This window comes from Vanacampus margaritifer, chromosome 11, assembly GCF_051991255.1.
Source record: "Vanacampus margaritifer isolate UIUO_Vmar chromosome 11, RoL_Vmar_1.0, whole genome shotgun sequence".
Lineage (NCBI taxonomy): Eukaryota > Metazoa > Chordata > Actinopteri > Syngnathiformes > Syngnathidae > Vanacampus > Vanacampus margaritifer.
In genome coordinates, this window is record NC_135442.1 from 16,705,009 (window position 1) to 16,720,323 (window position 15,315).

General features: G+C 40.6%; 1 protein-coding gene across 7 annotated transcripts in view; it reads left to right on the top strand.

Moving 5' to 3' along the window:
* Positions 1-15,315, top strand: part of clybl (citrate lyase beta like) — a 73,999-nt gene that overhangs the window by 34,740 nt on the left and 23,944 nt on the right. For all 7 annotated transcript variants that reach the window (XR_013295959.1, XR_013295960.1, XM_077580364.1 and 4 more), the window contains exons 2-3: positions 593-782; positions 14,111-14,299. Coding sequence is in view for 5 of the 7 variants with exons in the window: in XM_077580364.1 (XP_077436490.1) it covers positions 593-782; positions 14,111-14,299 (379 nt within the window). In the remaining 2 variants the exon portion in view is untranslated. The remainder of the gene's footprint in view (positions 1-592; positions 783-14,110; positions 14,300-15,315) is intronic.

Below are 15,315 nucleotides of genomic sequence, written 5' to 3' on the forward strand. Positions count from 1 at the left end.
TAATTTTTGTTTATTTGTCTAAATGTTTTAAACATTTTCTTGTTTTGTACAACAAAAAAAAAAGATTGTCTTAATTGTGATTTTAATTATTACCAAATTAATCGTGATTTATATTTTCTTCATAATCAAGCAGCCCTACTCATAGCAACTCATTCATGCTGCTTTTATCAAACCTGGCCTTGCCGGCGGTCTGTGTTCCACTCGACTCTGTTACAACCACAACAAGCACCTTCGCCAACTCCCCCAGACACGGAGCAGTGTGACTACATTAGCATATGAGTGGCTGAGTGTTTGGGTGAGTTTGTCTTCAATAAAAGAAAACTAAAGCCCAGGTCATTGCATATGTCCCCTCCACTTCATTGAGCAGCTGAAGGGCAAATAGGACTTTAAAAAAAAAATGTTCACTGTAGTCACCATGTTTATACCATTAAAGCTATTTATATTATGAAGATGAATGCAACAACAACCTTTAATTATTCAATGTCCTCAACCCTGCATTCATACTGTATAAGGTCTTCCAATTAATGCAGCAAATATGTGAATTACTCTGTATTTGTGTGCTTATGTTCTGCATATCTTTTGGTGTTGACAGGGAGGATGTCTGGCTCAAGTTGGGCTGGCGTCACCACCATGACGCTGCGGGTGCTTCGCTGAATTATGTACCCCGCAGAGCCGTGCTCTATTGCCCTGGCAATGATGAGCGAAAGCTGAGAAAACTGGCCACACTGGACGTTGACTGCGCCGTCCTGGATTGCGAAGATGGCGTTGCCCTCACCAAAAAGGTAGCGATCCCAAATTACCTCCGCCAAGACAAGAAAGTTGTTTCTTAGCTAGCAGGATACACAAAAGCTATTTAGCAGGTTTGCACACTATTTGAGCCTGTTTTATTCAAAGGTCCCATGCAATAGCCACATGAAAGGTGTAACGAGATCTGCTTGTGCATTATACACAAAAATAGGGGGGGGGGGGGGTAATATTCCGACACAGTATCCAAAGTAAAAACATCAGCACCAGCATCTGGTGTGCTGTATTAAAAACTTGCTTTCAATCCCACAGGATGGGCGAAGTGAGTATCAGTTACTTCATATGGCAGTCCCAACACCGGAGAAATACCCTGACACAAAACCAACGTCCCACCTCTGTTACAGTTTTGATACTATCAATGAAGGTGGTCGATTTTGTGTCTGTTTCGTTTAGCAGGACAGAAAGAAGGCGGGAAAGGCCCGAATGTTACAGTGTAAAATGGACTGCTTGTGATCAAATTTTAGATCTTGGCCATGTTTAAAAAAGGTATTTTTTAACGAACGGTGGTTTACATGATGAAATATTTTTGGAGCCTAAAAGCTCGAATGGAACCGGACAACACAATTCAAGTGTGTGCAGTTTGTATGTTTCTTAAATGCAATAAGCAGAGGTTTATTAAAAACAAATGTACATATCAACACTGCCAATTGAAGACACATACTTAATTTTTTTATGTTTTAATTTTTTTCACTTTAATTGCAACAATTGTTTTTGTTTTGGATATGGTGATACTGTACATGCATTAAAAAAAAAAATTCTAAATCAAACTATAAGATGCTCGTCCCTTTATAAATAGCATTATAAGTATTTTATAGACATGCAAACGTTTCACCAAATAAAAACAGTATAGTATAGTTAGTATACATTATATAATAAAATATATGGTACAAAATATATTCCCGCATAAAAGGGTGGGCCATGGGACAAGGAAAAATCATTTCATTGTTAAATAATTGGTAAAGGTGCAGATTTATGATATTTTTGTCACTTTTGTTTGTTGTTCTTAATATTGATATGCATTGAACCTAATGGGGGGAAAAAATCAGTCACAAGTCATGCGCTTACTTTTGACCTAAATAAGAATTCTTCGGCCGACAGGTGCTTTCACACTTAGTAGTCCCTTAAAGGCAAACTACCTAAGTAAGATGTTTAAAACAAGCACATTTCTCCCTATTATAGTGGTATAAAGGCAGTGGTGCCCCCCTCCCAAGCCTCCTTTAAAACAAGGTGACCACGTCCCACTGGGCAAGCAGCGGGAAAGCGGCAGATGCAGCAGGTTAAAAGCATTCTCCTCCCGCCTACGCCACCTCCCCATTGGCCCTCCTGAACTGTCCATGAAATTGTGATTGGAGAGCGGGATAAAGAGTGGGCCTGGGTACAAAAAAGAAAAAAAGTGAGCTAACAAAGGTTTTTAAGTCATGATAATAAAGATGATTGATATGGCTGCAGGCTGTTCCTGTAGTTAGACAAAGACAATAAGATGATGGCCTGCGTGACTGACAGCTCAGAGCTGTGACCCCGTGATGATGTCACAGCTTTGGTCCACAGGAATGCAGCCATTCAGGAGGAATTCCCAGGTTCTAACTCTGTGTAAGAAGTGCCCTTTCAACCCACTTCTTTCACGTAAATGGCCACAATATTACGTTCACCTGGGCAATGAGAAGTAAGGTTACAGTTGTATCAAAAATCCAGCCTCTTAGAACAATACCTGAAGGTAATGGTAAGGTACAGTATACAATCATTTATTATTGTTTTGGTTGTTTCCAGTACTGTTTTGCATCACAGAAAAGCTGTTTTTAGGGATGGGCGAGTACCGATATGGTATTAAGCATCCTTAATATTTTTTAATATTTTTATCACCATGTGTAGCCCAGGGTTCCCACGGGTCTAAAAAGTCTTTAACTCTTTGACTGCCAGACGTTTTCAGAAACGGGATGTCGCCAGTGCCAGCCGATTTAAGCATTTTGACTGCTCTTTCAAGGTCCACAGAAAATGTTGTTTGGACTATGGAAACACACATACTACCAAATGAAAGATTGAACTCTCATCTTTCATCAGAAAAAAAAGTTTGTTTCTACCTTATTCCGTTCTTCAGTAATCAACAATAGAAAATGGTTAGTTTCACCGAAATGCTCTGTTTTGAAACAAAAAGCGGAGAAAAAGAGCTTTTTGTGAAACGATGTTATTTCATGCACTCTAGTGAATTGTACACTTCTTTTTGTCCATGAATGATGCCACAAACACCTAAATAGTGCTTTACTTCTGTAAAACGCTATCACCAACAATGAAAAAGTGTTTTTGGGTTGCAAAATACGTTTATTTCCATTCAACAGTGTAACAATTTGACAAAACAATTTCGCAAACTATTTACAAATGTGTGCAACTGTGGTACTATTTACAATTATGTGGATGTTTCAAATACAGTTTTTCTTTTTGTAACGCTCCCATGCGTGCAAGGAGACGCAGCAGGATTTGCACAACAGATTAGTTTCACTTGCGATGGCTCCTTTCGCGTGCAGACGTTACACTTTCTTGACGGCCTTTTTTTCCGGGGAATAGCAAGTAGCAGACTGTACCCACTCCTCCGATGAATATGCATTGGACTCGGGGCACTCTTCGTCGTCCGATTGAACGTCCGCCTGAGCGTGCTCGGTTGTGCTCCGTTTTTTCCGGTGTTAGCATCGCTAGCCGGTGAACCTTTATGACGTCGTCATAGCCGCCGCGTCAACGCTTGCAACTTCAGCGTCAACCTCGGAGTCACCACCATCATCATCATCGATGATGATCATCGTCGTCATCAATGTGCTCTTTAGCGTTGGTCGATGCCTTTCGTCTTTGAAAAAAATTCCCAAGTGTGAGCAGCTTGAAACCGGTCGCCATTGTTAGCTTCTTCAGCCATCTAGCTCCGCCTCACGTCTTCTACTGCCGCGTCAATGCTTCCAACCTCGGAGTCACCATCATCATCATCGATGATGATCATCTTCGTCATCAATGTGCTCTTTAGCGTTGGTCGATGCTTTTCGTCTTTGAAAAAAACTGCTCGAGCGTGAGCCGCTTGCAACCGGTCGCCATGTTCTCTTCCCTTCCCCAGCCATTGTCCCCTCTAGCTCCGCCTCACGTCTTCTACTGACGCCTACCCAATCTTGTCAAAAGAGAGTCATTACTGCCATGTAGGGGCCAAAAATAGTCATTAGGCTAACTAGATCTGCTTGAAACTTTCACCACAGCTGCCCAAGGCTTCCCTCCACCCGTTTCAAAAAAACTTTTTTAAATAAATTGGATGACGTCTTTTAACGTCATTGGCGGCCCTCCGTAGGTTTTTACTTGACGTCTTTTAACGTCCATGGCAGTCAAAGAGTTAAGTCTCAAATTCAAAACCTTAAATTTTAGGCTTTAAATGTCTTTAAAAAAAACACCCATATTTTAATCCCAGGTCTAAAATTTAATTTACCCAATTCTTAAATTCTTATATCCGCTCCGTACATTCCGAGAACTGTCAGCAGAAAAAAAAAGTGCCTGTTACGTTGTTTATATTGTCTGCGTGCTGAAAAACGTCCCCACCAAAACCAAAGGGGTGCATTTGAGGGGGTGCGTTTGTATTGTAGTCAATGTAGTTCGGGTGGGCGGGTCGTTCGTAGCGGTTAGCATAGCATCTAGCTTGTTGCGTTCGGGATCATGACAGATAAGTCTTTGATCGCCACAAATAGTTTTCAATTGGGTGGGGGTCGCTGTCTGTGCCTGTAGCGGACATTGAGTTAATCTGGCAGCATTCTCAGCAATTAGTTTTGTATTTATTTGATTTAATTCATTATTAACAGCTTCGATTTGAAGTTAGCACATGACGCTAAAGAATCCTTTCGCGGCTCTCTTCTTCGGCTCTCTATGTCATTATATGGGTGCGACCCAGTGTGCCACTAAGTGTTCAGATGGAGACACTGCAGTTTGTGTGGAAACCAGTTAAATGGGAGCTACTTTAGGCACGCTGTTGTATTGAATTAAATTATTTGGACTTGTCTTGGAAAAAAAACTTGTGCAACCACATATTTTGAATGTGACTTATATGGCCACTAGATATTTTACTTTGTATTTTATCTACGTAGTTAGTTTTTAAAATTAATTTTATTTTGTATTGCACAGGGTGTCTGGACACTGGTAAAAATACAAATGGCCCCTAGAAATTTTATCAACACTTTAATAATATACAATGTTTTAGAGTTATGTTTTACTAATTGTGGATTATTTTATCTCTTATTTGGAATCATTACATTATTTACCCTCATCTTTTTTCCAAGTGGTGTCGCGTTTGCGGTGATGAAGTGGCGAGTTCTAGTAATGTGATGTGCTGTGTTGCCGTCATCCTCAAAAACTGAATGTTTGTTCAATCATTGGCATTGCATCATCAAAGAAAGCAAGCGATTTTCAATACTTGAGATTGGTGAATCGTTTGTAAAATAAATTAATAGACATTTAAAAAAATGCTCACGTCAGGACGATTAATAGTATTTATTTGAAAAGTGTTAAATTAACCCAATTCTGATGTGAGGTATCAGCCCAAGGCTCGTGATATACAGGGCCAGTGCTGGTTCTGGGCCACCACCCGGAAAGGCTTAACGTAGAACCCTGCATTGGCTAAAACATTATAGCACAGTGTTGGCCACTTGATTGCAATGTTGAAACTTTTTTTTCTGAGAGTTTTGGCATAGTGGAAGTGGCTGCGAAAAGCGAAGCAAAGCAAAGCCCCCATCTCTGGTGTGTGCAAATGAAGCGGCCGTGTACACTCCGGCAGTAAAACACTAGTGAGTAAAGCGAGGCGAAAAGTTCCTTATGCTTTTGGTGTGAATGCAGCATTATATTTAGATGGCTCAATGTGTCCACTACCACGTACCGTACTTTTCAAGTTTTCGTTTCCACCGAGTTTATGCAGTTAGTCAAAATGGGGAGTGTGAACATGTTTCTGTAAAAGTGGTAAATGTCAGTTTAACAAGAATTGGCTTGAAAGTACCGAGTTTTCCAGCTGGTTGGAAGAGGTAGCAGGCAATAGGCACTCGGCGCGTTGCAAAGTATGAAAAAAAAAATTAGGGGACTTTGGGCTTGAAGACACTTGAAGTCATAGCGAGCTCATTTTCTCATAATGGTCTAAAAAGGTCTAAAAAAAGATCTAAAATTTAAGTTATTGATCCCTGCAAGGATGCTGGTAGCCACAAGGCTGGCAAAAATAAAAGAAACATGATGTTATTATCTGCGACACATGAAGTTTTTCTTTACAAAGTGACATTGCCAACTTCTGGCCTGAAATGCATATTAAAATTTTTTGTTTATTTATTAGTTATGTATTTTTTTCTGTATACAAAACCTTAAATTTTTACTAGTTTATTTTCTTGTAAATATACCTTTTTAATGTATTCTTTTCATGATCTGCCACCTTGACCTTTAAAACTATCTGAGTGCCCATATTAATTGCTTGCCACTTTGACTCAAATGCCCGCCCTCCATCTTGGCAGTAGCGCCGGCTGCTTAGGAAGCCGGGATAAGAGATGGACCAAAGGGTCAAAGCCACAGAGAGCTTGCTAACTGTCAGCATGGACCCGTAGGGGAGAGAAGGGAGGGAAGATAAGGCTGACTGCTCTTAACACTCTTACACATATCAACATATCTGTAAGATCAGTGGGGTGGAGGAAAAGGGAGAGTTAAAACCCTGGAGCGAAACTGACGGCTACACCTGTCCTCTGTCCTCATCTTTTCCTCACCATCTTTTTTGCCCCCCTTGTGTACTCGGCCCTACACTGCAGGTTCCTCAGGGTTAAGATGGTTCCCTCCTGGTCTCTGCGTTGCCCTATGGTCCACTTTTTCCCTCCCTGGCGTGTGTCTCTCTGTCTCCTTTCCCCACATGGGTCCCTCCACCCTCCGCCCCTTGCCCCCCTCTGCCTTCCCTGCCTTAGAGATTCTCTCCTAATCCTTGGAAATTTGGAACTAATGAACTAACTGCTGAGCCACTGCTACGGAGCTTGCTCCCAAACTATACTGTACTTCACACTCTATTTCCTCTCCAGATGGCACAGTGGCTCGGCAGGCACGGTGGGAGGGAGGGCTAGGCACCTCACTCATTCTCATGAGCCTGCGGATGCAGACATGCAACCGCGCACGTGCACTTAGACACTTTTAGCAGACAAGTACACAAACACTGTTGACCTCAACTACTGAAGGCTTAGTAAGCACGCCACCAACAGGGTTACAGCAGAAACAGCTTGGCAGTTAACTTTTAGATGGTTTGTGTTTACCTAATTGAAAGCAAATTTCAATGGCACAATGTTCTTGTGAGAGTTACAGAAATACTGCTATTTAAGCTATGGTGTTCTCGTTTGAAATGGATTGCCCCATTTGTCAATTTTGCAAGGTCTATGCAGAAATAGCCGTAAATTACGATCAGTTGTTTGTTTTAAAACACTACAAGATGTCAAGATGAGTTATGCAATATTTTAGTTGAGTTTAGTTTGGTTTGCCACAAAACAATTATGAACACAATCAAAACAAAATGCACACCAATTTTTTGATAACTTACTTAAGCATACTTTAGAGTGACTGAAAAAGCTAAATGCCTGTAACCCAAAAAACTCAACATATGAAACGATAACTAACGTAATTTCTGGACTACGAGCCGCTACTTTTTTCCCTTGCATTCGACCCTGCGGCTAATACAAAGGTGTGGCTTATCCATGAGATTACAAGGGGGTTTACTATAAAAGAAGCGCAAGAGCATCAGGCAGAGGAAAACAAACCAAGTGAGCCCAAATACAGTAGGAGAGACATAACGAGAGCGAGACAATCTACACCCTCATTATGGAAAAGAAAGTAGCGGGAACCACCGGTGCGGTAACATTAAAACACCTGTGGCTTACAGTCGTGTGCGGCTTATATGTGTTACAAACTCGAGTATTCCCCAAATTTAGCTAGCGCGGCTTATAGTAAGGTGTGCCTTGTAGTCCAGAAATTACTGTACAACATTTGAAGATTCCTTAGTTCCATTGTAAATAAATTATTGATTATTTAGCTATGCAAGGGCTACACAGAAATATCCCAGCAGAGGTGGGTATAGTGAAAAATTCTACTTAGAGTAGTGTTACATTAGAGTTATAAGTAAAAGTAGTCCTCCAAATAATTACTAAGAGTAAGTATTCAGTGGGGCGGGTGGGACTGCTGAAGTACCGAGTAACTGGTGAGTAACTTTGGATGCTTAGAGCAAGAAATAATAATGCAATATTTATGTGCAAATTTAGCCATTGTCTCAGAATGCCTCTGTAAAAAAGAAAGGAAAAAAAAATGAATATCGGCTGGTGTCTGGCCGAAACCTTGTACCTCCAAAATAGTCACTTTTCAGGAGACCCAAAAACTGTTTGTTTTTTTCTCAAACATTAACATTCCATTATCGATGTGACCAAGCCTTTTTCAACACTTTATATTGGTCAGTAATTTGTAACATGTTACCCACACGTGCGTAGTGACCAATAGTATAGCTTTTTGAAAAAATATTAAATTTACCTAAATGTGATTTATGAGGGTTTCAGCCCAACGCCAGCAATATGGGGGAAAAGTAAGTTTTGCATCCTTCATTGGAGATTCATCAAAGAAGGACATACAGAGAAGGACAATGCTAAATACAATTTCAAACAACTAACCACAATTTCAATATGCTGCTCTTTGGAACTTTAAATTGGTGGAGAAAAAGTGTATCAAACAGTACAGCCTTGTGGTCACGGGGCTTAACGATGTCACTGATGCATATGAATCAGCAAAGTGATGTTTTTTCTTCCGCTGGTCTTCCTATGAGCCAGTGAAGCAGAGAAAGACCTGTCTCGTTGTGGTGCGAGCAGCAGCTGAACGGAGATTAGATGTTCAGTGCATGACATTATTACGCGCTATTACCTTTTTGCTGTTGGCAGTGCAGTCATGATATGAGCTATGGCCTATGCATGAACTGGTGTCCGACACTAGAGATTTTCAATTTTACATAAATTATGCGGCCAACTGTCAACTGCTACATGACCTCAGTTGAGTGCTTGGTGTGTTATTCCGGAGGACACTGAAAGATCTGCTCTGCCTTGAAGTGGTCTCGAATGACTAAACTCTTGACAAGCTCTTGGGAAATATTGATTTAGTTTGTTGGCCCATGAATACTGAATATTTCGTATTTAAGTATGTGGATGTGTTTACCTCCAGGTTTAAACGTGTGCTTGACACCAAATAGACCCAGGAGACTCAAGGGAAATTCACAAATAGTCTGCCAAAACTCACAAATGGGGAATGAGCCTCCTAACCCTAACCCAATCCAGTAGATGGATCCATTCCTGGCTTGATCATACAGTAAACACCCTCCATTCCAAAGCGTACTGCCTGGACTTTCTGGCATTATGTACAGTCCTTGTTAGCCAAATATGGTGACAATGCAGCTTTCATATTAAGGGCAATGAATGTCTATGAAAATAAACAATGCACCTGAGCCACGGCGCAAATGCAGGCGAATCCTGATTTTCTTATCAGCACAAAAGTCACTGCACTTGTTTGCCAAGCTGGGCGGGCTGGCACAGCTGAAGGAGAGTCTTGCAGATGTGCCTGGTGGTGTGACAATTTGGTGGCAAAAAGTCTATCGCAATCTTATGCGTTTTCAATCGACATCTAACACCAGTACAGGGTAGATAGTCGGTCTAATGTGACATATTTAATTCCTAAATAACTGAACAGCGGGCTTCAAACTCTCTGAATCATTGTATTGTTTTGTTTTTTAAATCATCCCACAGCAATGAGGATCACATGACCGATCACCGCTAGGGAGACTGTCTCCAAGTGTCCACATCATGTTGAGACTCTAGTGAAGGGGTAGAGAACCCTGGTCCTCGAAAGCCTCTGTACCGCCTGTTTTCCATTTCTCCCTCCTCCAACACAGCTGACTCATATTATCAGCTCATGTGCAATCTCTGTGGAAGCTTAATAATGATCCTGTTCATCAAATCAGCTGTGTTGGTGCATGAAGACATGGAAGACAGGCGAGACAGCGGCTCTAGAGGACCAGGGTTACCTACCCCTGCCCTAGTGTGTGACTAGTGCGCCACATTTAAAGGGAATGAAAGGAGCCACTTTGATTGGCCAAGACCGACGTCAAATGTGACCTCTCCCACAGTGTTGCAGCTCTCCCTGTCATCATCTGCCGTACTCCTCATCTGTAAAATTATAAACATCGGGTCTAACCACCCTTTGCGCAGTTAGACCACGTGCCACGCAGGGTTGTTGAACTCTACACCGCTGTTTAATTATGCAACTACAGATGAGAGAATGAGACTATTACGAAGGAGGTCTTTATTTGTTGAAACTCCATTATCAAATATTAAACAATGTTATTTGTAGTTTGTATATTATTATTTCACCTAAGGGAAACTAAAGTTTGAAAGTAAAAACAGCTCCCTGGAACATTAACCTGGACATACACAACATTGTAACATATAGTATATTTGATGAAAGTGGTGATGTAACAGAATCTAATGAGCAGGGAATTGCAGCATTTGAACCAAAAGCTGAAACCTGGAGCAGCATGTCTGCAGAATGAATTGGAAAGTAGCTTCTTGACTCTAGGTCACAATTCAGTTTTATTATTCAGTGGTATGGATGTCAATAAGTCCAATAATCACTCCATTATTGGACTTATTGACATGAACATGTGGATGTTTTCAAAGAACTGCTGATTATGCAAGGTGGGTTGCATGTACTTTGGAGATCGATTTTGAAGGTGAGCAAATACTATAGACCGAAGCAACATGGGTTTCGGAATTCAATGGCATTGAGAGTATTCCTGTCAAAACCACAAATTGATGTACCAAGAATAAATGTGTTTTCAAGATTTGATGCCCATTCAAAACCAGCCCAAGTGAGCAAATGATCTATAATGAACCTGTGATCTAGATGATCAGATAATTGCTTGTTTGGAAATGAGCGCACCTGCCTTACAGGGAGAACAGCTTGCATGACTGAATCTGCAGGTGCAGTGTTAAGGTGCTCAGGTCATGAAGCATGAATACATTATTGGCATATTGAAACAGTAACAAACTAATCGAGCAAAATGGACCGTTTAGCAACGACTAGAAACTGAAGAGCTGATGCCTGGAATTACAGGAAGGTAATAATGCAAAATAATGACAAAATAAACATCTGAAAGGGCTATTTAGAAGACGAAGCAAAAGGATACTGTCACCTTTAACGTCTCATGTCAACTGCTATGACGTTTTTGAACAGCAAAAAAATTCATTGGTCTTTCAAGTTAGTGCAGAGGCACCATTAATTAAGGTGCTTGCGGGCACCAGATCGCCCTCGATTACCACATGAGCCCTCAGACCTGTTGCAAAAATAGCTCTTAGTATTGCATATTGTGATAATTTAACATGATCAGTGTCTTCACATAAATGAATGTAATTATTTATCAATAATATTGTATAACAGAGTTCACCAATTCCGGTCCTTGAGGTCCGGACTCCTGCAGGTTTTAGATGTTTCCGCCTACCAACACACCAGGTACTGAAGATCAGGATCGTTATCAGGCATGCTGATGAGCTGATTATATGAATCAAGCGTGCTAGTGGGTGGAACCATCTAAAACATGCAGGACTCCAGACCTCGAGCACGGGAATTGGTGAACCCTGTTGTATAATATCGTTATTAAAGGTAATTTATTTCAGAAGTGTGTATCAATTTGGTAGCCCTTTGCATTAATCAGTACCCAAGATGTAGCTCTCAGTAAACAATTCCATAAACCTTTGTGAGTGGATGGACCAAGAACCCTCTTTGTTTTGGTGCAAATCCAAATAAATATACAGGCACTCGTTCTATCTGACCTAGTGAACATTCAATTATTCTTAATCACATTGGCATTTGCATGAGTTAAGATGCTAATTTAAATTAGGTTCAATTAGTTGCAAATCATTTTGTGATTCTGCAAGAATTAAGAGTAGAGAAAATGACTACAATAAGTTGGGGATAGCAGCATTGTCTGTCAGGGCTACAAGGCTTTGAACCTGAGCAATTGGATCCCAGGTTTAAGAGCCTCTGCTTTGGAAAATCTTGAAACAGGCGTTGGCCATTTTATTTCAGGTTTAGTGATGTTGGAATCGTGACTGTTGGAAAGCGGGCAGGCATTCCCGGTAGAGTGAAGAGAACGAGAAAAGATCCTCCTTATTGAACTTTAACTCCATGTTCATTTTCTAGTCGGATGTGATGTCAACAAGGCGGTAGCCATGCTGTGTGAAGTGTACATTGGACTCGGCAGGATTCCAAGTTTCAGGATGCACGTTAAGGAGCTGCTTGTTCTCTCACGTTCAGAGGCCCTGCCTTCACTGGCTGACTAGTTGCCTACCTGCCTTCCCTGCATGTCAGCTTCTAATGATGAAGATGATGGAGGGAATCAAAGAGGAGATGGAGCTGATGTTGGGGAGAGCGCTCCGTGGGGCACCAGGTGATATGAGGAGGGAGCTTTGAAGCAACTTGTTGGACGGCTGCCCATTAATGTAAAAATCCTTCTTTTCAAAGGGCTTTATTCAAGCACTGAGTAGCTCAACCCATAGGGGTCAAGGTGTCTTGTGGAATAATATTCCTTACTTTGCAGACAAAAAAAATGCTCAGCGAGCTGACATCTTCTCTTACATTCTTAGCGTCTTGATCTCAGGAACGGCATCGTGGTTTCAGGAATGCTATTACAAGAGAAGTGCAGCAATGATCAGTTTCTAGTTACAATAAAACCGTTCAACTTTTCTCGGTCTATTTGATCCAACAATATTTAGTGTCGTTTGATTTGTAGATGGCAGTTGATTTGGTCCACTGGTCAGTGTCAGACAGTAGTTCACATGAATCAGTTTTCTACGGTCGCCAAAAACAGCGGATGTCCTGGCAGGTTTATGAAACGTGAATTATGGCCTTGTAAATAACCCTTTGCGTTTTAAATTACAAAGATGAAGCCTGCGGTCGTTGCTGGCTCGTGAGCGTGACGGTAAAACGGTGCCATGAGAGGTTCCAAGATCATCATGTTAGGCATTTGTTGAGGCCAACCCCACATGACCAACATTGACCCCTTTAAAATGCTGTCTTTTTTTTTTTAAGTACATGTGCTTTGCTACAATATTTGATTGAGTCTGGAAGGCTGTTCATAATCTCAAGTGCAGTTAAGCATTCCATTAGCTCATAATTGTGTCTCTGTCTATGTCCCATGTTGATGATCGTGCGCCCATAAATTCTTGTATGATCTAATTTAATGCAAATCAACATAACTTTACATGGATGTTGATGTATGGCTCTTCATGTTATAATTGTGTAATGTTTCCCTTTGATACATAAGTCTGTATTTTTTACAAGTTGTTTTTTTTTTTTTTACCAGAGGGTTATACTTTATACAGTTGATTGATTGTGAAAATAAAAACATCTGGAGGACAAATGTCAAAATTTAACAGTGAAACGTCACTGCCGTGTTTAAACAGAAGCAATCAAGTGTAACACAGTGGCAGAAAGGAAAGCGACATGAGCCTGAGGTTCTGAGCAAAAATGTTTATGCGAAAGCATAAGCCATCTTTAACAAAGGCTAAATGTTTCTGGTTGAGCAAACTCCAAAAATGTCATTTTATTGAAAGGCTATCTTTGCCTCCTGGGTACCTTATTCCATTCGCTTTCATCACCGTTATTTTGGTATACAGTATATTACACTGTAAAGTTTACTATTGCTATTTAAACCTTAGCTGATCAAGCTAACTTCTCCAAGATCACCAGAATTGCCTGTTGCCCATCCTGTCTATTTCACTTAAGCTTTAAAAAAGTAGTTTTCGCTCATACAATGACTAGCATTATTAAAAAACCCAAATGGTCCATCAACAGCTCCAGTCTCTGATCAAACCCGACAACTTATAAGCTTCCGTTTCCGTATGTTGCTTAACTCAGACCACATTTCTCCCAGGGAGAGAAAGCTCTCTCGTCTGAGTAACAGGACATCATTCCCACCATTCCAAGACTCCTTTTTCATTCCCTGGCATCTGTTTTAAATATACTAGCATATGTTTTGTTACTGGTAGAATTTGGAACTGCAGGCCCTCACTTTGATTTTCTTTTCCCTCTGTCTATCGTCCTCACCTCCTTTCCTGCTGTTTTTGCACAATGTTTACTTTAAAAGAACAAAGTACAATGTGTTTTATTGTTTTGTGCCTAAATGTGCAGTTGTCGCCACTAGATATGATTTATCAGTCACAACACCACGTGTTCTAATTTCAACGCTTTTCCACTGTTCTAGACAGAGGCCAGGGAAAACATTGCCAGGATGTTGGCTGAACTGAACCTGGGCCGGACGGAGAAGTGTGTGAGGGTTAACTCTGTGTCCAGTGGTTTAGCTGAGGCTGACCTACAAGTTGTCCTACAGGCTGAGGTTCTCCCACCTGCCCTTATGTTACCCAAAGTGGAAGACAATCAAGAAGTCCAGTGGGTAAGTTCTTGAATTATTGTGCCATGAAGGTTTTTATTCTTGGTTAAAATTTTCTTTTTTACTTTCCATCTTATAGCAGTGGTGACCTGTGTGATGTGGATGCTGAAAATGACACCAATTCAGCGTTAAACGTCCCATAATCAATCACTGACATTTGGTTATATAATAGAAATTATAAAAAGGGTTTACAATGTAAAACTACCATATATGACCTATTTCAACAAAACTAAACTGTGCATACAAAGAACATAACTTAAAAAACTCTGTGATATATCTTCCCATGTCCTCTGGGTCCATGAAACGTAGTGGTATCCTTACACAAACCCAAGAAGTAAGATGAAACCACGGGAATCTTCAAAGCAATCATAACATGCTTTTCCATTTCACAGTAAAAGTGGGAATTGATCCCTGTGGCAGGACTCCGGGATGGACCATAGTGTTTTTCTTGGCTGCAGCTCAAGAGGCAGACATTTGTGCAGATTTGCTTCATAAGCGTAATGGAGCTCACAACTGTGCCTTTGCCTTAGCTCACTCAAGACTACTTTGTAACCGGAACATGTCACAGCTCAAAATGTATTTAATCAAATCTGAACTATGCCCAATAACAGAGCAGCAGTGTAAGATTTAATGTGAAACGCGATCTGTTCAAAGTCACATTTCAAACTTGAATACAGTTGTTCCTTATGGGAATTGAATTGACTTGTCAGTCTAAAAAGGAGTGCTCTGTTTCTCCATACGAACACACTCTCAGACTACAGTTAGGATTAGTGCTATCGCTATCAAATATTTTTTTAGGAATGACTAATCTATCGATTTATTCAATCGATTAATCAACTAACCCGATTCAATTAAATTTTGCATTAAAGTGTATTACAAAAACATTTTACTTGGTTACTATTTATTAACCACTGATTAGTGGTTATTTCATATTTGTCTAGTGATTTATTTATAAATTGATGTTGTACTATGTTACCGGTTCGGTCATTGTTTTCCAAAGTAAAAACATGTTTGCAAAT